General features: G+C 42.6%; 1 protein-coding gene across 5 annotated transcripts in view; it reads left to right on the top strand.

The window, feature by feature from the left end:
- MAP7 (microtubule associated protein 7) overlaps nt 1-16,037 on the top strand; it is a 103,005-nt gene extending 86,968 nt beyond the window's left edge. For 2 of the 5 annotated variants that reach the window (XM_060272709.1, XM_060272711.1), the window contains exons 9-18: nt 15-115; nt 3,533-3,810; nt 5,021-5,204; nt 6,141-6,333; nt 7,891-7,986; nt 9,755-9,805; nt 9,919-9,961; nt 11,078-11,207; nt 14,122-14,323; nt 15,224-16,037. In XM_060272709.1, coding sequence (XP_060128692.1) covers nt 15-115; nt 3,533-3,810; nt 5,021-5,204; nt 6,141-6,333; nt 7,891-7,986; nt 9,755-9,805; nt 9,919-9,961; nt 11,078-11,207; nt 14,122-14,323; nt 15,224-15,286 — 1,341 coding nt within the window. In that variant the 3' untranslated portion in view covers nt 15,287-16,037. Of the gene's footprint in view, nt 1-14; nt 116-3,532; nt 3,811-5,020; nt 5,205-6,140; nt 6,334-7,890; nt 7,987-9,754; nt 9,806-9,918; nt 9,962-11,077; nt 11,208-14,121 lie in introns of all 5 variants that reach the window. The other 3 variants (XM_035108897.2, XM_035108895.2, XM_060272710.1) reach the window with 2 other exon arrangements.
- The last annotated feature ends 1,679 nt before the right edge of the window (nt 16,038-17,716 follow it).

Below are 17,716 nucleotides of genomic sequence, written 5' to 3'. Positions count from 1 at the left end.
TTGTCAAATTTTAGATGAGCAGAAAAGAAAAGGAAAAGGTCCTTTCATTGTCTAACCCACCTGGCAAAAAAAGATCACGTTCACCTGCTACCTTCAGAAGCAAATCAGCTGCTTGGTAAGTAATTGGCTGACCGTCTGTGCATCGTTTTAAGTGCTGTTTTCAGCCAGCATTTGCTAGAAAAATAGAATGTACATAGAAATTGAAAGAAAGTAAGTTAGAGGAGCAGCCCTACTCTGATTTTGCACCCACTCACCTCTGGATTACCAGGAAGGCCTTCTTTAACCACTTGACCCTGGAGAATATTGGAACAGACTGTGATATCACACCAGACTGGGACACTCTGTCTCTTATGTAGGCAGAGGACGATAATGTGTGCACATACTGAAGTGGACATACTTCCCACAGTCTGCTAAACAAGCAGCTGCCATCTGTATGAAAGTACAGAGAGGAAGACATTTCACACCACATGATAGCTACCCTGTAGCTAAGAAAATGCCAACTACTAATCTGCCTTGTTTTGCACTCTATTTTTTTAAAATTATATTTATTGTCATTTTCAATTTAAAATTTCCATTCATATCATTATCTCCATATCACCATATAACCAATCATCAACAAAAGAAAAGAAGTCCAAAAAAGACAGAAAAAAGCAAAAATACAAGAAAAAAGCAGGCAAAAAGCAAAAACAAGAGAAAAAAATAATACCAATCTATTCTTTATCACATCATCATAACATTGACTTCCCCGCTCCTCCCTTCCCGAGCCTAATTATAACCCCTATTTAGCAATTTTCTAATTAAATTCAAATCTCTCCAATTATTCACCAAAAAAATTCTAACTTATACAATTTAGCATTCTAACATATACAATTTTTTAAACCTCTAATTACACCCTTTAGCCTCTTAAAATTTCACTAAAATTATTCTGACGTATCAAAACAAATATTCTTTCCCTCCAATTACGATTTTAAAAACCTAATGTCCCCCCTCCTCCACCGGGTGACTTTCCCCTGGATATCCCAATCAGCTCATGTGTTCAGTCCAAATCCAAACCATTTAATCCGTCCCTTTGTTTACAATTCCTCTCAACCCACTCCATCTCTCACCCACTTCAGCCCAGCTTCTTCGCTCCACCAACCCCTCTGCCATCCCCAGTCTTTTGTTCCTTTTTCTTAGCCTCCCAATTAACCTGTTCTTCACCTGGTTCTTGCCTCCCCTCTCTCACTAGGGAGGTTTGAACCCAGGCCTCCACTTCGGTCTTTGGCACAGCTTGATTATTTTTCCCAGGAACCTGCTCTCCCTCTCTCACTGGGAGACACAGGTCCTGGGAGTCTCTATCCGATACAGTTCTATTGTTATAACTCATGTCCCGTGCAGCCTCTCCCACTGGCTGCACTTCATTCGAAGTCTGTAACTCCTCTCGGTCTTCTTGTCTTGAAAAATTGAAGTTTTTGTTTTCTAAAGTTTCAGTCTGTGCGTCAGTGCTGTCAGCGGAGAGGGGTTGGCATAGGTTTTCAATGCATAACTTTGTAAGTCTCGTATATTCTTTAACTCCCCGCATCACCTCTTGCACTTTTTCCCACACACTTTGCATCTCTTTCTCACCCAACATGTATGCTTATTTTGACTATCTCCGTCCTTTGTCTTCTCAAATTACAATATGGTGCATAGGCTGTTGTGCCCGAGAGTAAGTCCTTCTTTGGCTGGCCGGTACATCCAGGCTCCTGTCACCCCGCTACCAGAGAGTTTGTTCTTATTTGTATCCAAAATTTGCGGAGATCCAAATTAAGAATCACTCACCTCCCCTTGGCTCCGCTACCACCGGGGAGGGGTTCAAATTGCTTTTTAGCCAAGTCCAGAGTCCCGTTCCAGTGTTATGGCTGCAGGCTCTGCAATTGCTTGATGGTATCTCGATAGGGGGGGGAACGACCTCCGTTTTCTTTTAAATTCCCCTCCTATGTCCCAATTCCTTCCAGATTGTGAAATTTCTTTACTTACAAGTCCAAATTTCTTTCTTTGGAGGTATCTAGCGCACGTTGTCGCCGGCACGGAGCTTACCGCCTCAGAGGTAGCGAAAAGACCCGAGGCTCCGTCCCACCCACTCTGCCTGCGCACGTCATCCCCCCAAAAGGGGGTTGTCGGGCGGCGAACGGGGCTCAAAGGAGCTCGGCTGGATACCCACGTCCCCGAAAAGCCAAATTCGGGGGTTCTCAGGGTGGCCGCTTCGCTCGAGCGGCTCTACCCCCCCCCCTCTGAGGCGCCGGGAACCTCGGAGCCCGAAAATTCCCCTCCGGCTTCCAATGGCGCCAGACCGGAAGTCGCCTTGTTTTGCACTCTAGGACCATTGTACAGCTAACAAATGTTTGAAGAAACACCCTGATGTTTAATGATATGGCAGTACAGTAATTCTTTTATGGCAGCGTACAGATAATTTTATAAATTTATAAACACACACACACACACACACACACACACACACACAGCTCAGGATCCAAAGAGTTCATTTACACACATCAGAGTTGTTGTTGTTGTTGTTTTGTTTTGTTGCATGTTGCTGTTGCATGTTTTGTTATGTCCAGTGGGGTTTGTAACTCCCCACCTCCACGCTGAACAGCCCATGCCATATCACAGATTGCTCTTGAGAGCAGTCTTTAGTTCCAAGTGCTTTGCCGTGAGACAATGGCTTTTTTAAAAAAAAATGCCTGTTTGGTATGCAGAGCTACTTACAGAAGTGCTTGGTTCTGGGCCACAGGGAGTTTCTCATACTAGAGAACTCTCTGTTGAGGCAGGACACAGTGGTCCATCTCGTTCGTTACTGTCTCCATTGATTGGCAGCTGCTCTCCAGGGTTTCAGACTCAGCTCTCTCTGGAGATGCCAATGATTGAACCTAGGACCTTTTGCATGGAAATTCCCAGAGTTACAATAACCCAGTGTTTCTCAACCTTTTTTGGGCCACGGCACACTTGTTCCGTGAAAAAAATCACGAGGCACACCACCATTTAAAAAGTTAAAAATTTTAACTCTGTGCCGCCCTATATTATAATTATGACTGTAAGAAACACTTGCCAAATATTGCTTTCCGGCGTGTAAGTGTTGTTTATTGGCGGCCGCCAGGCTCGTTTGCAGTGAGCTTTGGGAAAGTGGAGGAGAAATATTGCTTTCCGGCGGGTCAGTGTTGGTTATTGGCGGCTGCCAGGCACGTGACAATGCAAATCGCCCTTCTCGTCGCCGCACGTCGCGGCACACCAGCCAGCGTGTCGCGGCACACTAGTGTGCCGAGGAACAGCGGTTGAGAAATGCTGCAATAACCCATTGTTCTACATCTAGTGAAGGCAATCCTGTTTCCATGGTGCCAGCATAATCTTTACCCATTGGCAAGAAAAAAGGGAGAGCTTCTCAGCATGGTTGCAGTATTCTTTATGACTGCTCACAGCTAAATACTTATCTGTATTTAGTTCTGTTCTTGCTAGTCTTGAAGATAAGTTATCAGCTATTAATGTTGCCATCACTGTTCCTTTATGGCTCCAACAGGCATGCCTCTAGGTCTTTACCTTTCTTGCCTGGAACACCCAAAAAGGTGATTTCAGCACATGGATCATCCAGAATCTCTTCCGCTCAACAACGCCCTCCTTCCCCTGGCAACATCCGACCCACCAAAAATGACCGCAAAGTGGAAAATGTGAAAAAAGAAATACAGCGGGAGTCTGAGAAGACCACTGAAGAAAAGACAGACCATGCGAAAGCAACCTTCAGTCCCACAGTGGTTACAAACCAAGAAGCACTCCCTTGTAAAACAGAGACCACACAAAGTAAGGCTTGACTTATTAGCATTCCAGTGTGCTCCTAACTACTCTGGCCCACCTTCCAAACAGGTAGCATTTGGGTGCCATTTTGATTTGCTAAAGCCAATGCAGGGAGTTGTGGCAGGCCTCTGAGTTTAATGATTTCAAAATGCTTCACATTCATTGTCTTTGTTGAGACTTTTGTTGAGACTCCAAATTTTGGAGAGCCCTCAGGCAAGAAAACCCACAGTGGCCTCCTCCTTGGTGAGGGCAACCCTCACCATAATAGGCTACCTCCTTAGCACTACCATTGCTGCCATGTTCTTCCCCTCCTGACCACTGCTGTTGCCACTGTCATCTTGTTCACTCATTCATTCATTCACCCACCCTCTGGAGCAAGCAAGCAAGCAGGGAGGGGCTGCTGCTTCTCCCCCTCTCACCACTTATTATTATTATTATTATTATTATTATTATTATTATTATTATTATTACACTGCCACTCTGGGCAGCTTTTCTCAACATCAGCTAGCAGACCCTGCCTTGGCAATTTAAAATTCCCTCCTAGTTATAGAAGTTGCATAAACATTTTTGTTTAGGCAACTCTACCTGGTCATGTAAATTTAAAATGTGTATTTGTGTTTTTTCTAGCTGTGGATTTATCTAGAGTTTGATAATTGGACTATGTGTACTGCTTTTAAAGACTGTTTAAAAAGCCTGTTTTAAAGTCAGAAGGTCGGCGGTTCAAATCCCTGCGATGGGGTGAGCTCCCGTTGCTTGGTCCCTGCTCCTGCCAACCTAGCAGTTCAAAAGCACATCAAAATGCAGGAAGGTAAACGGCATTTCTGTGTGCTGCTCTGGTTCACCAGAAGTAGTGTAGTCATGCTGGCCACATGACCTGGAAGCTATCTGCAGACAAACGCCGGCTCCCTCAGCCAGTAAAGCGAGATAAGCACTGCAACCCCAGAGTCGTCCACAACTGGACCTAATGGTCAGGGGTGCCTTTACGTTTACCACTATTTTAATGAATATTTTATGCTGTGTTTTTTTAAACCACTTAGAGATTCTTTTTATTTAATTTCTCTTTCTTTCCTTTCTTCCTTCCCTCCTTCCTTCTTTCTTGCCTTCCTGCCTTCTTTCTCTCTCTCTCCCTCTCTCCCCCCCCCCATATCACCAAGATGCCAGGATGTCTAGGTACACAGAATATGCATTGCTGAATATTCTTTTCTTACTGTTTCAGTTGCTGCTCCAGTTCTGCCCTCTGCTCCTTCAGTTGCTTCACCACCTCCTACCTGTAGCAAGCCTTCTGCGGGGACAACAGACCCAGAAGAAGCAACCAGGTTGCTTAGCGAAAAAAGAAGGCTGGCCCGGGAACAACGAGAGCGGGAAGAGCAAGAAAGAAGAGAGAGGGAAGAGACTGAAAGGTGACGATCTCAACATTTAGAAGAGATGTAGAGGATGCCCTTTTAGCACAGCGTAACATTTATTTGCATGAGTTATAGCCCCCCAAATCACAATGTTGAAAACCAGATTTTGCCCAGCCCTACTGTTTGCATCTACATAGTTCCACCTTATTTCAGACATTGTGATATATGGGTATATCACAATGTTTAGTTGGTGATATATATTGTGATGTTGAAACCCAGATATTTCCCAGTCATAACAAGAACAGAATGCAGGGTAATATGGTGCCCTGTCAGAGGCCAAGATTTGACACCCTCTGGTCCAAAGCCACTTCTCAAAGGCGGGTAAGAGAGGCACTGGGTTTGGGAAGGAGGCACAAGGCTCTGGGCAAGGTCCTGTCTTCTTCCCTAAGCTGTGCAAGTGCTAACGAGGCTTTGGGAAGAAAGCAGGAGGATTCTAGGACCTTGTCAGAGCTCTCACAGCTCTTCCCAAAGCCCAGTGCTTACCAGGCTTTGGGGAGGAAACAGGAAGAGCTGTGCAGGGGAACCAGTTGTGCTCCCCTAAATTTGCCTCTGCAGAATGCATGGAAGGGGAGTTCTTACTTTGGTAAACCCTCACATAATAGTCTCCCAGCTTGTGTTGCCCCCTGCATTCTGAATTGGTACAGGCTAGAGAGAAGTATGATTTGGCCCTTACTAATGGGCTAATGGTGTCCGCCCAAAGAATGAGTGAGTCTCTGTATTTCCAGAGAAGGAAAACTCTTCTTTTTACTTTTTGTGTTATGAACTGCTGCTGTCTGCCGCTTGTTTCTTTTGGTGAATTTGGTGGTTGGAGGCACTTTAATTCAGCATTAATTCAGAATAAACTATACTGGAATAATAAAAGCAAAAATATTATCCCCTCCCCACCCCTCCTCTGCTGTACATTTGTCTGAGGCTCATTATTTATGCTCATAGGCAAAAGAAGGAGGAACTGGCCCAGAGGATAGCAGAAGAAAGAGCTCGCCGAGAGGAGGAGGCTCAGAAACAGGAAGCAGAGAGGAAGCAGAAAGAGGCAGAACATAAGCAGGAAGAAGAGGAGCAGTTGTGCCGCCTGGCGGAAGAAAGAGAAAAGAAAGAACGAGAGGAAATGGAACACCTTCAGAAGCAGGTTTTAGAAATTAAAGAGGATTTTCACATTTTTATCAGGGTGTATTGCAGAGATAGCTAAAAGATGCTTATGTGGCTTTCTGAACTGGTGGAAACTCTCGAGATGAAATTAAGAAATAAAGGGAAGAGAAGACATCCTTAGCACCATAGAGAATTCCTGGTTTAGACACACAAGTCGTACCACCTCATGTGGCCAAACTTGACATCCCACAATACCACACTGGTCTACACTTAGGCACCCTGCATTCCTGCAAAAAACAAATGTAGCCACTTTGGACAAATAAGCATTGCCACCTTAGGGCAATACTTTAATTAGGCCAACCAAAATGTCACAGAATAGTGTAGAAGCTTTTGAGTTCTCCAGAATTCTCAGATGAGATGGTAAACAAAGTGAGGGGTGGGGGAGGCAAAAAAGTTTGCTGTTGTTAGAAGCCAGTTAGTCACAGTCATAAGATGGAATGTGGGAGGAGGCAGCAGACACTCAAATTAGGCTCTGCTAGGAATGCAACATGTTTCTTCTGGTTCATGCTGGGTTTCATATTTTTGCTTTAGCGGTTTTGTTGAAATAGTCTGCTTCTAGTGAGATCAAAACTAGCTATTTCCCTGTTCCAGTTCTCCATCTTTAACTTTGAAATATAAGGTTGGATCCAGATTTAGTAGCATTTAGAGAAGACCCATTGAAATAAGTGGGACTAATACAGGGTTAAATCCAGACTGAGTCACATCCATATCATGCAGTACATTTCTGCTTTGAACATGTGAGGAGAAATCCCTTTTCTAAAAACTCTGTGCCCTGCCCCGCCCCTGCAGCTCCCAGTGCAAATAGCACCTTCAGAAGGAGGAATTTCTCTCAGGGTACAGCAGGAGAGGAAAGGGTTAAGCTCCCCCTTTGCACCTGCTCTGATTCCACTAATTATCAGACACTGCCCCCACAAGATGGTGCAGTCTATTAAAACCTGTATGTTCAGGAGTAAGATGCACTTAACATCTTGTGTAGTCTGGCCCCTAAACAAAGTTTTCAATGTATCCTCCCAACATATCATCCATGTACAGAAAAAAGGAGGTACTTGGTGATAAATACAGACATCAAGAGTAACCATGGAGATAAGAATTATGTACTCCCAGGAAAACGAATGATCCTTTAAGCAGGAACATTGGCATTTTAATTTTTGGAGGAGGCTGTATAGAAGCACAGGGTTGAATTTAGAATCCCACATTTTAATTTGGAAAGCACTGTGATTGAAATACAGAGAAGTAATGAGATTGCACACCCAGTGAAGTTCTTTTATGAGCAGCAGCACCCTCCCCTCCACACCCAGCCCAATTGTAAGCTGCTTATGAAATCTATTAGAAGCTGATTTCAGTATGTAAATAGAAAATAACTATGATGCAAACACTGCTGTACTGACACAGCCTCTTGGTGCCTGCTTGTGGGATTGCATAGCTACTGAACACGGAAGTGAACCATCAGGTTAGATAAAAACCCGATGAGCCGATAAGGAAATGTTTGTTGATAGATGAGTTAATCCATGTTTTCCTTTGCTGTGTTGACATTTAGAAGGAAGAAGAAGCTCGGTTACGAGAAGAGCAGATTCGGTTAGAGCGTGAAAAGCATTTCCAGAGAGAAGAACAAGAGCGCTTGGAAAGGAAGAAGGTAACAGGAAGGCACATGGGCATGTGGAACGGGATCTTGTGTGCGGCTGGAACCTTCCCATCAGGTGGCCATTGGAACTTCCTGAGATTTAGCCTTGTGAATGGGCGGTGCTTGAGCTTGAGGGCCAGATTTCCTAACAGAAGAAACTCCAGCCATTTTCCAGGGCTCTTCTGGCCCTGCACCCTCCATGTGTCCATGCTGCACGTGCACAAATTATCCCTCTGATTTGGAACCCTGCACAATCAGAGTTGCAAATCACAGAGAGAAGCTATACTTTTGGGGATATATTTTTCTGTTAAGGGCCACATTCCATCAGGGATAATCTGTTGGGGGCCAAATGCTGGTGGTGGGTGGGGACCAAACCAGAAATGGACATCCCCTCCTCTCCTTCCTTCCTTCCTTCCTTCCTTCCTTCCTTCCTTCCTTCCTTCCTTCCTTCCTTCCTTCCTTCCGTCCTTGTTTCTGCCACCCCATTTTCCCTCTATCACCCTATTTCCCCCTCTATGCTTCCCACATTAAACTAGGCCAAGACCCACAGGTGGCCCTCAGGCCACAGTTTTTCCATCCCTGGTCTACAAAGAGGCTTCTCTTCATATCTGTTAGTCCAAAGATGTAGTTACAGGTAGGTAGCCGTGTTGGTCTGGGTCAAAGTAAAATTAAAAAATTCCTTCAGTAGCACCTTAAAGACCAACTAAGATGTAGACAGTGTGGCAACAGGGATGGCCTCTTCCATTCCACCCATTTATTTGCATGGAGGGAAACCCCCAAAACAAGCTTTGCAGTGAGTGCTGTGAATGTGCTTTGAACTCTCTGCTTATAGTGTGATGGTGCCTGTTAAAAGGAATTTGGATGGTGATACATACTACCTGGCCAATTCGTCACTGCCACCTCCCCCTTCCATCCTGCCTGTTGGAGAATAAGTTTCTTGAAAATATTTCTGTATCGGGGGGACTGGGGAATTGCAGAGGAGGACATGGTAGCAAGGGGGACTGGAGTATGAGATGAGGGAACCAGGAGAGGGAGCATGCAAGGAGGCAGCTTGTTCACCACCTCCCTCCCACTGCCGCCATCTCCCCCTGTAGGGAGCGGGTGGTGCTGTGGTCTAAACCACTGAGCATCTTGGTCTTGCTGATCGGAAGGTCAGTGGTTTGAATCCGCACAACGGGGTGAGCTCCCGTTGCTCTGTCCCAGCTCCTGCCAACCTAGCAGTTCAAAAGCACACCAGTGCAAGTAGATAAATAGGTACCACTGTGATGGGAAGGTAAACGGCATTTCTGTGTGCTCTGGCTTCTGTCATGGTGTTGCGTCAGAAGCAGTTTAGTCCTGCTGGCCACATGACCCAGAAAGCTGTGGACAAACGCCTGCTCCCTCAGCAGTCCTTTACCTGTACCTGTACCTTCTTATCCTGCTGCTGGGTTCTTGAGATAGAAACAGGCCCTTTCAGGAAATCCGTGTCAGGGCACTTAATTCCACAATAGGAAGAAAAAGAAGTGGCAGCATTGGAGTGTCTGTAGTAAGTACCAGTTTCCAATTCAGTACTATGAACCTGTAGCCCTCCAGATGCTGTTGGAACTTCCACTCCCATCAGCCCCAGCCAGTTTTTCCAGTCGTCTTGGTTGATGGGAGCTGTAGTTCGCCAGCATTTGAAGGGCCATTGGTCCCCATATCTGGTATAGGAACACATACATTAAAAAGAGAGTTCACAATGTGTTCACAACATGTAGTTAAGGACTAACCACAGTAAAGGGTATTTTTATTTTCTTTGCAGCGTCTTGAGGAAATTATGAAAAGAACTAGGAGAACAGAAGCTGCAGAGAAGGTAGATACTTCACTTCATCCTCTCTTGGTAGAAAACCTTGCTACCTTCATATATAGATACATCTTCTGTCAGTGGAGCTTCTAACTTTTTTAAAAAAATGATTTATTTTACAGAAATCAAATGAGCAGCAAAATGGGGAGATAGCAAAGGAAACAGGTATTACTTTTTTGATCCACATCTACTTTCGTTCTGAAATTATTATTATTCACAGCATGACTTGAGTAGGAGAAAATCTTAAAAGCTGGCAATCCAAATATATTTAATGAAAAGTCAATGATGAATCAAAGCACGTGAAAGCACATGATAGTCCGCTACAAACATAATTATCAGTGTGCAATTATATATATAATTAGAAATACAAGCTTTTATTAGTTTAATTGCCAGATTAATCAACCAAAGCTTTAAATAATTAGTCAGTTGGGAGTCAGTTTTAATCAGTATGGGCAAAATATTCTGTTCTTTCCATCTGCACATGACCTATGGCCATGGCAGGGTCACTGATTTCAAGTGTAATTATGCTACTGCCATAAATTACTGCTATTTGCATTTCGGAAAATATGAAATTGGAAGAAGGGCATAAATTATCTGTTATGATTTCTAAACAAAAGAGGTGCAAAAGGAGAGCTTTCATGCTAGATTGTTTTGTAAAGCCATGATGTTGTTACTAATTGGATATTAGAGGTTTTCCTAACGGCAAGAGGAAAGCAAATCGTTTGCAGAGCTTAATTGGACGCAGAACCCTCTATTTCTGTCTTTGCTTTAAGCCCGGAGCATATGATGTGCTAAGACAATGTTTCCCAACCAGGAACTCTCCAGATGTTTTCGTCTCCCAACTCCCATCAGCCCCAACCAGCCATTGGTCAGGGGTGATGGGAACCTGGAGTCGAAAACATCTGGAAGGCACTGGGTTTCAGAAGGATGTGCTGTGGAATTAACACAAGAAAAACTGCCTTATACCAAGTAAGTCTGTTGGTACAACTAAGGGTAATCCAGATGAGTGGCTTGTATCTCAAGCAGGTTATTCAGATCTATTTTTTCTGTGTGCATGTTTGGCACATTAGCTTCCTCGTGTTCATGTTTATTCTGTCATAGATAGTCATAGTCAGTAGGAGGAACTTCATGAGTTGTTTCTGGAGGAGTTCTCACCCCTCCTCATAATTGTTCCTCCCCTGTTCTCTGCTGCTTTTTCTGTTCTGAGCATGTACATGGATGGAAGTAAATGCACCCTTTTCTGTCAAAAGTGATGTGGAAAACTTTCCCCCCTTTCTCTAGCTGTGAGCACTCCAATAAGCCCTGCGATGGGTTCTCAGGTTCAGTGTGTGCCAGAATCTCCGCGCAATGGGGAATTGCTCACCCATACCCATGTGCTAATTTCTCATCAGCCCACAGTCAACCTTGACAGGTGAGAGACCTGAACTGAGATGTCTCTAGCAATACCTGATGTTTCTTCTTACTGATATGAAAGCGTATTAAATCAGATTATTTTCCCTTTTTGGGTGTCTGCATCAAGAAAGTTTTCATCACCTGCTCAACACAACCAAACACTCCACCCCCAAGCAATCAAATACACTGCGTTCTACTGTATTCAGTGTCTGTCAAATGTTCCTACATTAAATATTGTAGTTCTTATCAAACCACTTAAAAGCACAGCTTGCTGCTTGGTAGCTAAGAGCATACCCTTTAAATTTTAATGAGAAATTTTCTCCTCTTATCTGCACTACACCATTATTGAAAAAGAAGTTGCTATAGAAAATACATTGCTAGATTCCTGCTTTTCATTGTACAGAAAAGAATGCTAGCTCTTTTACACGAGTGTCAGTATGTCTCTGAGTTCTTTTTTTTTTTTTGTAACCAGAATCAGAGCAAAAATATCTTTTGTGTATTCAAATATTTCTTTGCACTTCCTGGGCAGAAGGCACAGCTATCTAGCTTCTCACAGTTACACTTTTCACACATAGGCTTGGAGGAATATTGTTTCCCACTCTTCAGAATAAGCCACCGAGAACCTTGTGCTTGGGTATGCCCCTTCTCCTCTCCTCATCTTTCATGCTCAAGAGGAGGCAATCAGAAGCTTCCAGTTTTCATTTCAAGCTAACTACCATTCCTTATGATGACCAAATCATCATCTGCATATCCATGAACAACAAAGCAACAAGGATGGCCAACCTGAACAGCCCTGGTTATTGTGCCAGAGCAGGAAAAACAGCTTCTCCAACCCTTAACACTATACAAAGCTCATTAAAAGTGAAATATGTTCAGTATTTAAAGGGAAAACTGCACCCGCCAATGTTTAATTCTGCTTCAAATTAATTAGCAAGTACCACCTGGCTGTCAATATTTATCATTGTGTATATCGGTTATCTGTCTCTTTAGATTGAACGTTTTATCTGCAAATTGTGTGAACTCTAGAGAGGTGTATATTGGCAGAAAGGCAGGGAGGCTGCTAGGAGACTAAAACAAGAACACCTGATGCATCCAATTTGCATAAATAATATTGAATTGTTAAATCAGAGGACACTTTCTTGACGCTCATGGGTTATAAGTGCTAAAAATTTGTTATTGGCAACTATTTTGACATGACCAACCGTATTTGCATTGTTACTCACTTTGCACCATTGGTGCCTGACAAATTCTGTGTACATAAATGTTAAGAAGAGCCTGCCCCTCCAGTGACCCATCTAGGCCAGCATCCTGTTCTCACAGTGGCCAACCAGATGCCTGGGAAAGCATGTGAGCTGAGCGTGAGCGCAAAAGTACTCTGCCCACCCGCACTTCCCAGAAACTGGTATTCAGAAGATGCTTCTGACCACTGCTTCTAACAATGAAAGTAGGACATAGCCATTGTGACTATTAGCCATTGATAGCCTTATCTCCCAGTTAGTGTAATCCAACAGCTGGAGCTATATCATTTGATGCATCTAAACCATTTTTGTCTATTCCCATGGCTAATGATTTCCCAGCATGGCTGCCTGAGATCTTTTTAACCAGAATGATTAAAGACTGAAGTGTCAACCTCCTATTTTTGCAAACCATGCGCTCTTCCACTGAGCTGTGAGTTTACATTAACAGACGCTAGTCTAGTGTCAGGCAAATGCTTCATATTGCCAGTGCATGAAAAACAAAGACAGCACTGTAAATTCATCTAAGAGTCTTGAACAGTTGTTTTCAGTTGTTTTCATAAAATTGTAGAGTTGGAAGGGTCCCTGAGGATCATCTAGTCCAACCTCCTGCAATGTAGGAATATGCAGCTGTCCCATACAGGGATCGAACCTGTAACCTTGGCATTATCAGCACCACCCTCTAACCATCTAAGCTATTATATTCTTGTCACTGCTGTGGAGCTTGTGTTGATTCCAGTGAAATCAATGTTTTAACAGTGTAGCAATTGTTTCATATTATATTTAATGGAATAATGTTACTGCAGTGGCTGGGGAAACAGAGCCAGTTGGGCGGGGTATAAATAATAAATTATTATTATTATTATTATTATTATTATTATTATTATTATTATTATTATTACTGTATTACTGCTACTACTACTACTATTATTATTACATAGATATGATGCGATTGTTTGACTGGAAATGAAACTGCATGATATGCAGTCAGTTACACCGAGTTAGTACTGACTTCTTTATACAGTGATACCTCGGTTTACGAACTTAATCCCTTCCGGAAGTCTGTTCTTAAACCAAAGCCATTCTTAAATTGAGGTGCGCTTTCCCTAATTAGGCCTCCTGCCGCCGGTGCCCTTCCACTGTTCGGATTCCGTTCTTAGACCGAGGTAAAGTTCGCTAACCGTAATACTACTTCAGATTTTGCGGAGTTCGTATACCAAATAGTTCGTAAACAGGGCTGTTCTTAAACTGAGGTACCACTGTATAATACTATTTCTACTGTCACAATTATTCTCGTATTGATAAAAGCAATGTGAGGTTATACATTAAAAAAATATAAGAATCAGGATGTTAGCATGCTAGATAGAGGGAGGATTCTATCAAAAATAGGACATTGATCTTCAACTTGTGGGAAAGGCCCTGACCAATGTGTAGCACTGCTGCTTTTTCTTAGAGGAGAAACAGACATCAAATGAAAACATTTGTCTTACCTCTTTAATGGAAATCAATGCAGCTGAAAAGCACTTAACCTTTTGTGACCTAATTATTATCAGTGGTAGAAATCAATTATTTACTACAACAAAAACGGTGCAAGTGCTAAACTTCGCACACTGTATGCAGTAGTGTAGCATACAAATGTAGAAGAAAAATAATCTTAAAGTGTTTTATAATCCATAAGATATTTTCATTATATTTCAGTAATCTCAACCCAGGAAAACATCCAAATGAAAATGGAGTGTCTATGCAGAATGATAATTTTGAGGAGGTCATCAGCTTACCCATGGGAACGAAACCATCCAGGCTGGATGCTATGAACAATGATGATAAAAATAGCCCTGACATTTCTTTGACTCCCATTTTGGCCTTTGAAGAGAAGGGGACCCTAGGGCCATTGCCTCAGGTAGATAACGTTCAAACACATCAAACAGCAGGTAGGTTTGTTTAAAATCTCTTGTTGATTTTCTAACGGGCATGAAGTGTGGCATCCAAGATGTTTCTAGCAAGTGTCTGGATTCAATTTTTTATTAAGTGCAAGTTCAGGACATGGAACAAATTGTATAACCTCTGCATTAAAAACGTTTGTCATGTTGCAGCCCAGTTGGAAAGATAGAAATAACTAGGAACCTGCTGGTTCGATTCACTGGGCCAATCTAGGATTTGAATGAATTATTCACCGCAAATAGGAAGAGCATATACCTCATCCTTTCTTCACCCAAATGTGTGATCTTTAAGAAACCGGCTGTTTTGATATAAGGGTGAGGCAAGATGACAAGATGCAAAGGGCAGGGTTCTTATAACTTTAGCAGAGGTACAGGAATAGGAACGTCAACCAGTGCAGCTCTTTTTACCCCTTCATGACAAGAAGCACCTGTAAGCAATTCTATTCTCTTTTGCATCTGGTCACCACACAAAGCAACTAAGTCCTCGGTTAACATTTTCTGTCTATGACTTGGAACTTGAGCTTCTCTTCCATGAATGGGAGGGCTCCCTCCATTAATTGAAGGAACTCTGACCCAATGGAGGCTCTGCTAATGACCCACTGATTTCCCCCTTCAGCCTCCCACCCTGATCTCTCCCACACTGTTCCAGAAAGTCCCTCAACAATATCAAACATATTTGCAGGTGGCACAGGGTGGGTAGAAGGGAGAATCGGTGAAAATCACCTCTTCTCTCTCCTTCTGCCCACAGAAGTAACCAGCGTGTTTTTTTATTATTAATAAAAGTACTCTTTTTTGCTGTTTGTTCCCTATAAAGATCTTTTTCTCTCTGCTAATTTGCTCTTTATTGGCTTTTCTTCTAGAAGTTGTCTGACCTCTGCTTACAAATTACCAAAGGTGGCATAAAAGTCTCTGCAGCCAGTTGAGTTCCTTCCATGCTATGAAGGAGTGTGGTAGTTTTTGCACTCTCGAGTTTTCTAAAGATTTCTTGGACACTGTTTTTGGGTTTTTTTAAAAAGCCATAGTAAAACCAGCAGAAGAATTTATTGGGAATAGACTTGGATTACCTTTCTATCAAATAGATCTCACCACTAGGAAAAATCATGTTTCATGTGCATAAATTGCTTATATCCAGCAAGTTCCTGTTATAGCATAACAGATATTTTCTGCATTCTTGAAGACAAAAGCTTCACTGGATTCTAACAATAACGGGCTGATTGGGGTAATGGACTTGTTTTCTGTTGTTTTTGAAGATGGGTATCTGGTTTTAAAAGGTATGTAAAATCAGCAAAGTATCTTTTACATTTTACGGATTGAATACTTGAAAAGTAAATGCCTCACTGCTCTACAAGTAGGGCTGCTGGGGTGTTTTTTATTTAAGCCTTTTGGTTTAAATATTATTGCAGAGAACTCTTAATTATGGGGGCAACATAGAGGCTTCTGTATCAGGTTCTTGTAAATGTAACTCCTACATGGACATTCTGTATATTTAGGCATCACTACCGTCTTCTTGCATTTTCTTCTAAAACAAATAAAATAACATAGCAGGTTTTAAAATGTGAAAAATCGAAAGCATTATTTTTTCATGGATGAAATGGAAAACCTGTTGTTATCCTAGATAATGTATTTATTAATTTTGTTCTGTACAAAATAAATCATAGAAAATGTGCTTAAAAACTACATTGTAAACTTGATTTTTCCTAGTTTCCCTTCTGTAAGGGAATTCAGGGCATAAAAGCAAAATCTTCTGGCATGATGTGGATCATTCAGCCCCATACTTGGATAGTAATGGGGAGTGGAGAGCTCTCTCTAGCTGATGATGTGATTGATGCAAGAGACTCCTACACACCCGGACCAGATCTTTTTCTCATGGTGTTTTAGAAATGCAGGCCTCTGTGTGGTCAACAAGAAAATAATTTGGAAGGCTCTAGTCCTTTCTGTTGAGGTTCTGGCTGGGACAGCAGGACTTGGGCTGCCTGTAACCTGATTGACTTAGACTGAGCAACCCTGGTTAGGATTGTTTCAGCGTACAAGTGCTGTAGGCTATTCGGGTGAAAGTTGTATGTTCAACAGGAAGCTCTCCTATCCTGTGATTCCATGTGCTGCCCCTGACATTCCCCCCCTCTGATTTTGCACCTCCCACTGCTATGCCCAGACCTGTAAAAACTTTGCCTGTCTTTCAGTTTGGTCTTTTCTTTTATATCAAACTTGCTATAAGTGGATATCGCTAAAGTGATACGTTGCACTTTAAAGTGCTGGATGATGTGCTAGTTCAAGTCAAAAGGAGTGCTTGGTGTTAGTGTGTGATTGGGCAGTTAGTGTGTAGCAGGAAATCAGTCTCCAAGGGGATGTTGTCATAAAGAGAAGTGATTTGCAGCACACTTGAATTCATGTAATTTATTGGGTGCATGCTGTGTCAAAGAAAATTACGGTATGAAAACTGTGTTGGGAATTATGTGAGACGATGCTGCTTTGTGGGCTAGAGTGAATTGGAGGAGAGGAACAACAGCCAGTTTGGACTTTTTTGTAATTATGGTATAGCAAAACCAAAATAAGTTTTATGTTGTTCTCTATGCTCCCTGTACATAGCTATTTTTTTAAATGCCCAAAATATGTAGTTTTTGCTTCTATATAGGATATAAGTATCAAGTAAACTTCATATAAAACATGTGCACTTTTAATATTTACTTGTTGGTGCACTGATTGCTGTTGAACAAATATAATGTGTCTATTTGGAGAGCTGAATAGAGGAAATTTCATCTTAGCTCTTTTGTGTTCGAGTTGGAGATGATGTACTTTTTGCTCTAGTTTAATACAAAACTGTAGTGTTCCTGTTTCCTGTCTAGAGGGCTATACATGGTTTTTAAACCCTTTTTATTTTTCAGCAGAAGGCTAAGAGAAAATAGCTACCAGTGTCATCCTGACTCCTGTGTGCCACTGTGGAACTCCTGAACAGACAGGCTTTCCCATTCATGTCAATGGAGATAACAGGGGAAGCCCTTATAGGCAGGAGAGCTCTGTGTTAGCTGTGGAAGCCTTTATACGTGCAAGTTAAGAAGCTATTGATGTATCGGGGCATTTGCACTTTTTAAATAAAGAGAGAAAACCAGGGTGCTCAGGTGTTGAATTGTAGCCATGTAGTTGGGCTACTGTGGACCCAGGTGGCGCTGTGGTTAAACCACTGAGCCTAGGGCTTGCTGATCAGAAGGTCGGCAGTTCGAATCCCTGTGACGGGGTGAGCTCCCGTTGCTTGGTCCCAGCTCCTGCCAACCTAGCAGTTCGAAAGCACGTCAAAATGCAAGTAGATAAATAGGAACCGCTACAGCGGGAAGGTAAACGGCGTTTCCATGTGCTGC

This window comes from Zootoca vivipara, chromosome 3 (genome assembly GCF_963506605.1).
Source record: "Zootoca vivipara chromosome 3, rZooViv1.1, whole genome shotgun sequence".
Classification (NCBI taxonomy): domain Eukaryota; kingdom Metazoa; phylum Chordata; class Lepidosauria; order Squamata; family Lacertidae; genus Zootoca; species Zootoca vivipara.
Note: the sequence above shows the minus strand (reverse complement) of the source record. Positions and strands in the feature narration are given on the sequence as shown.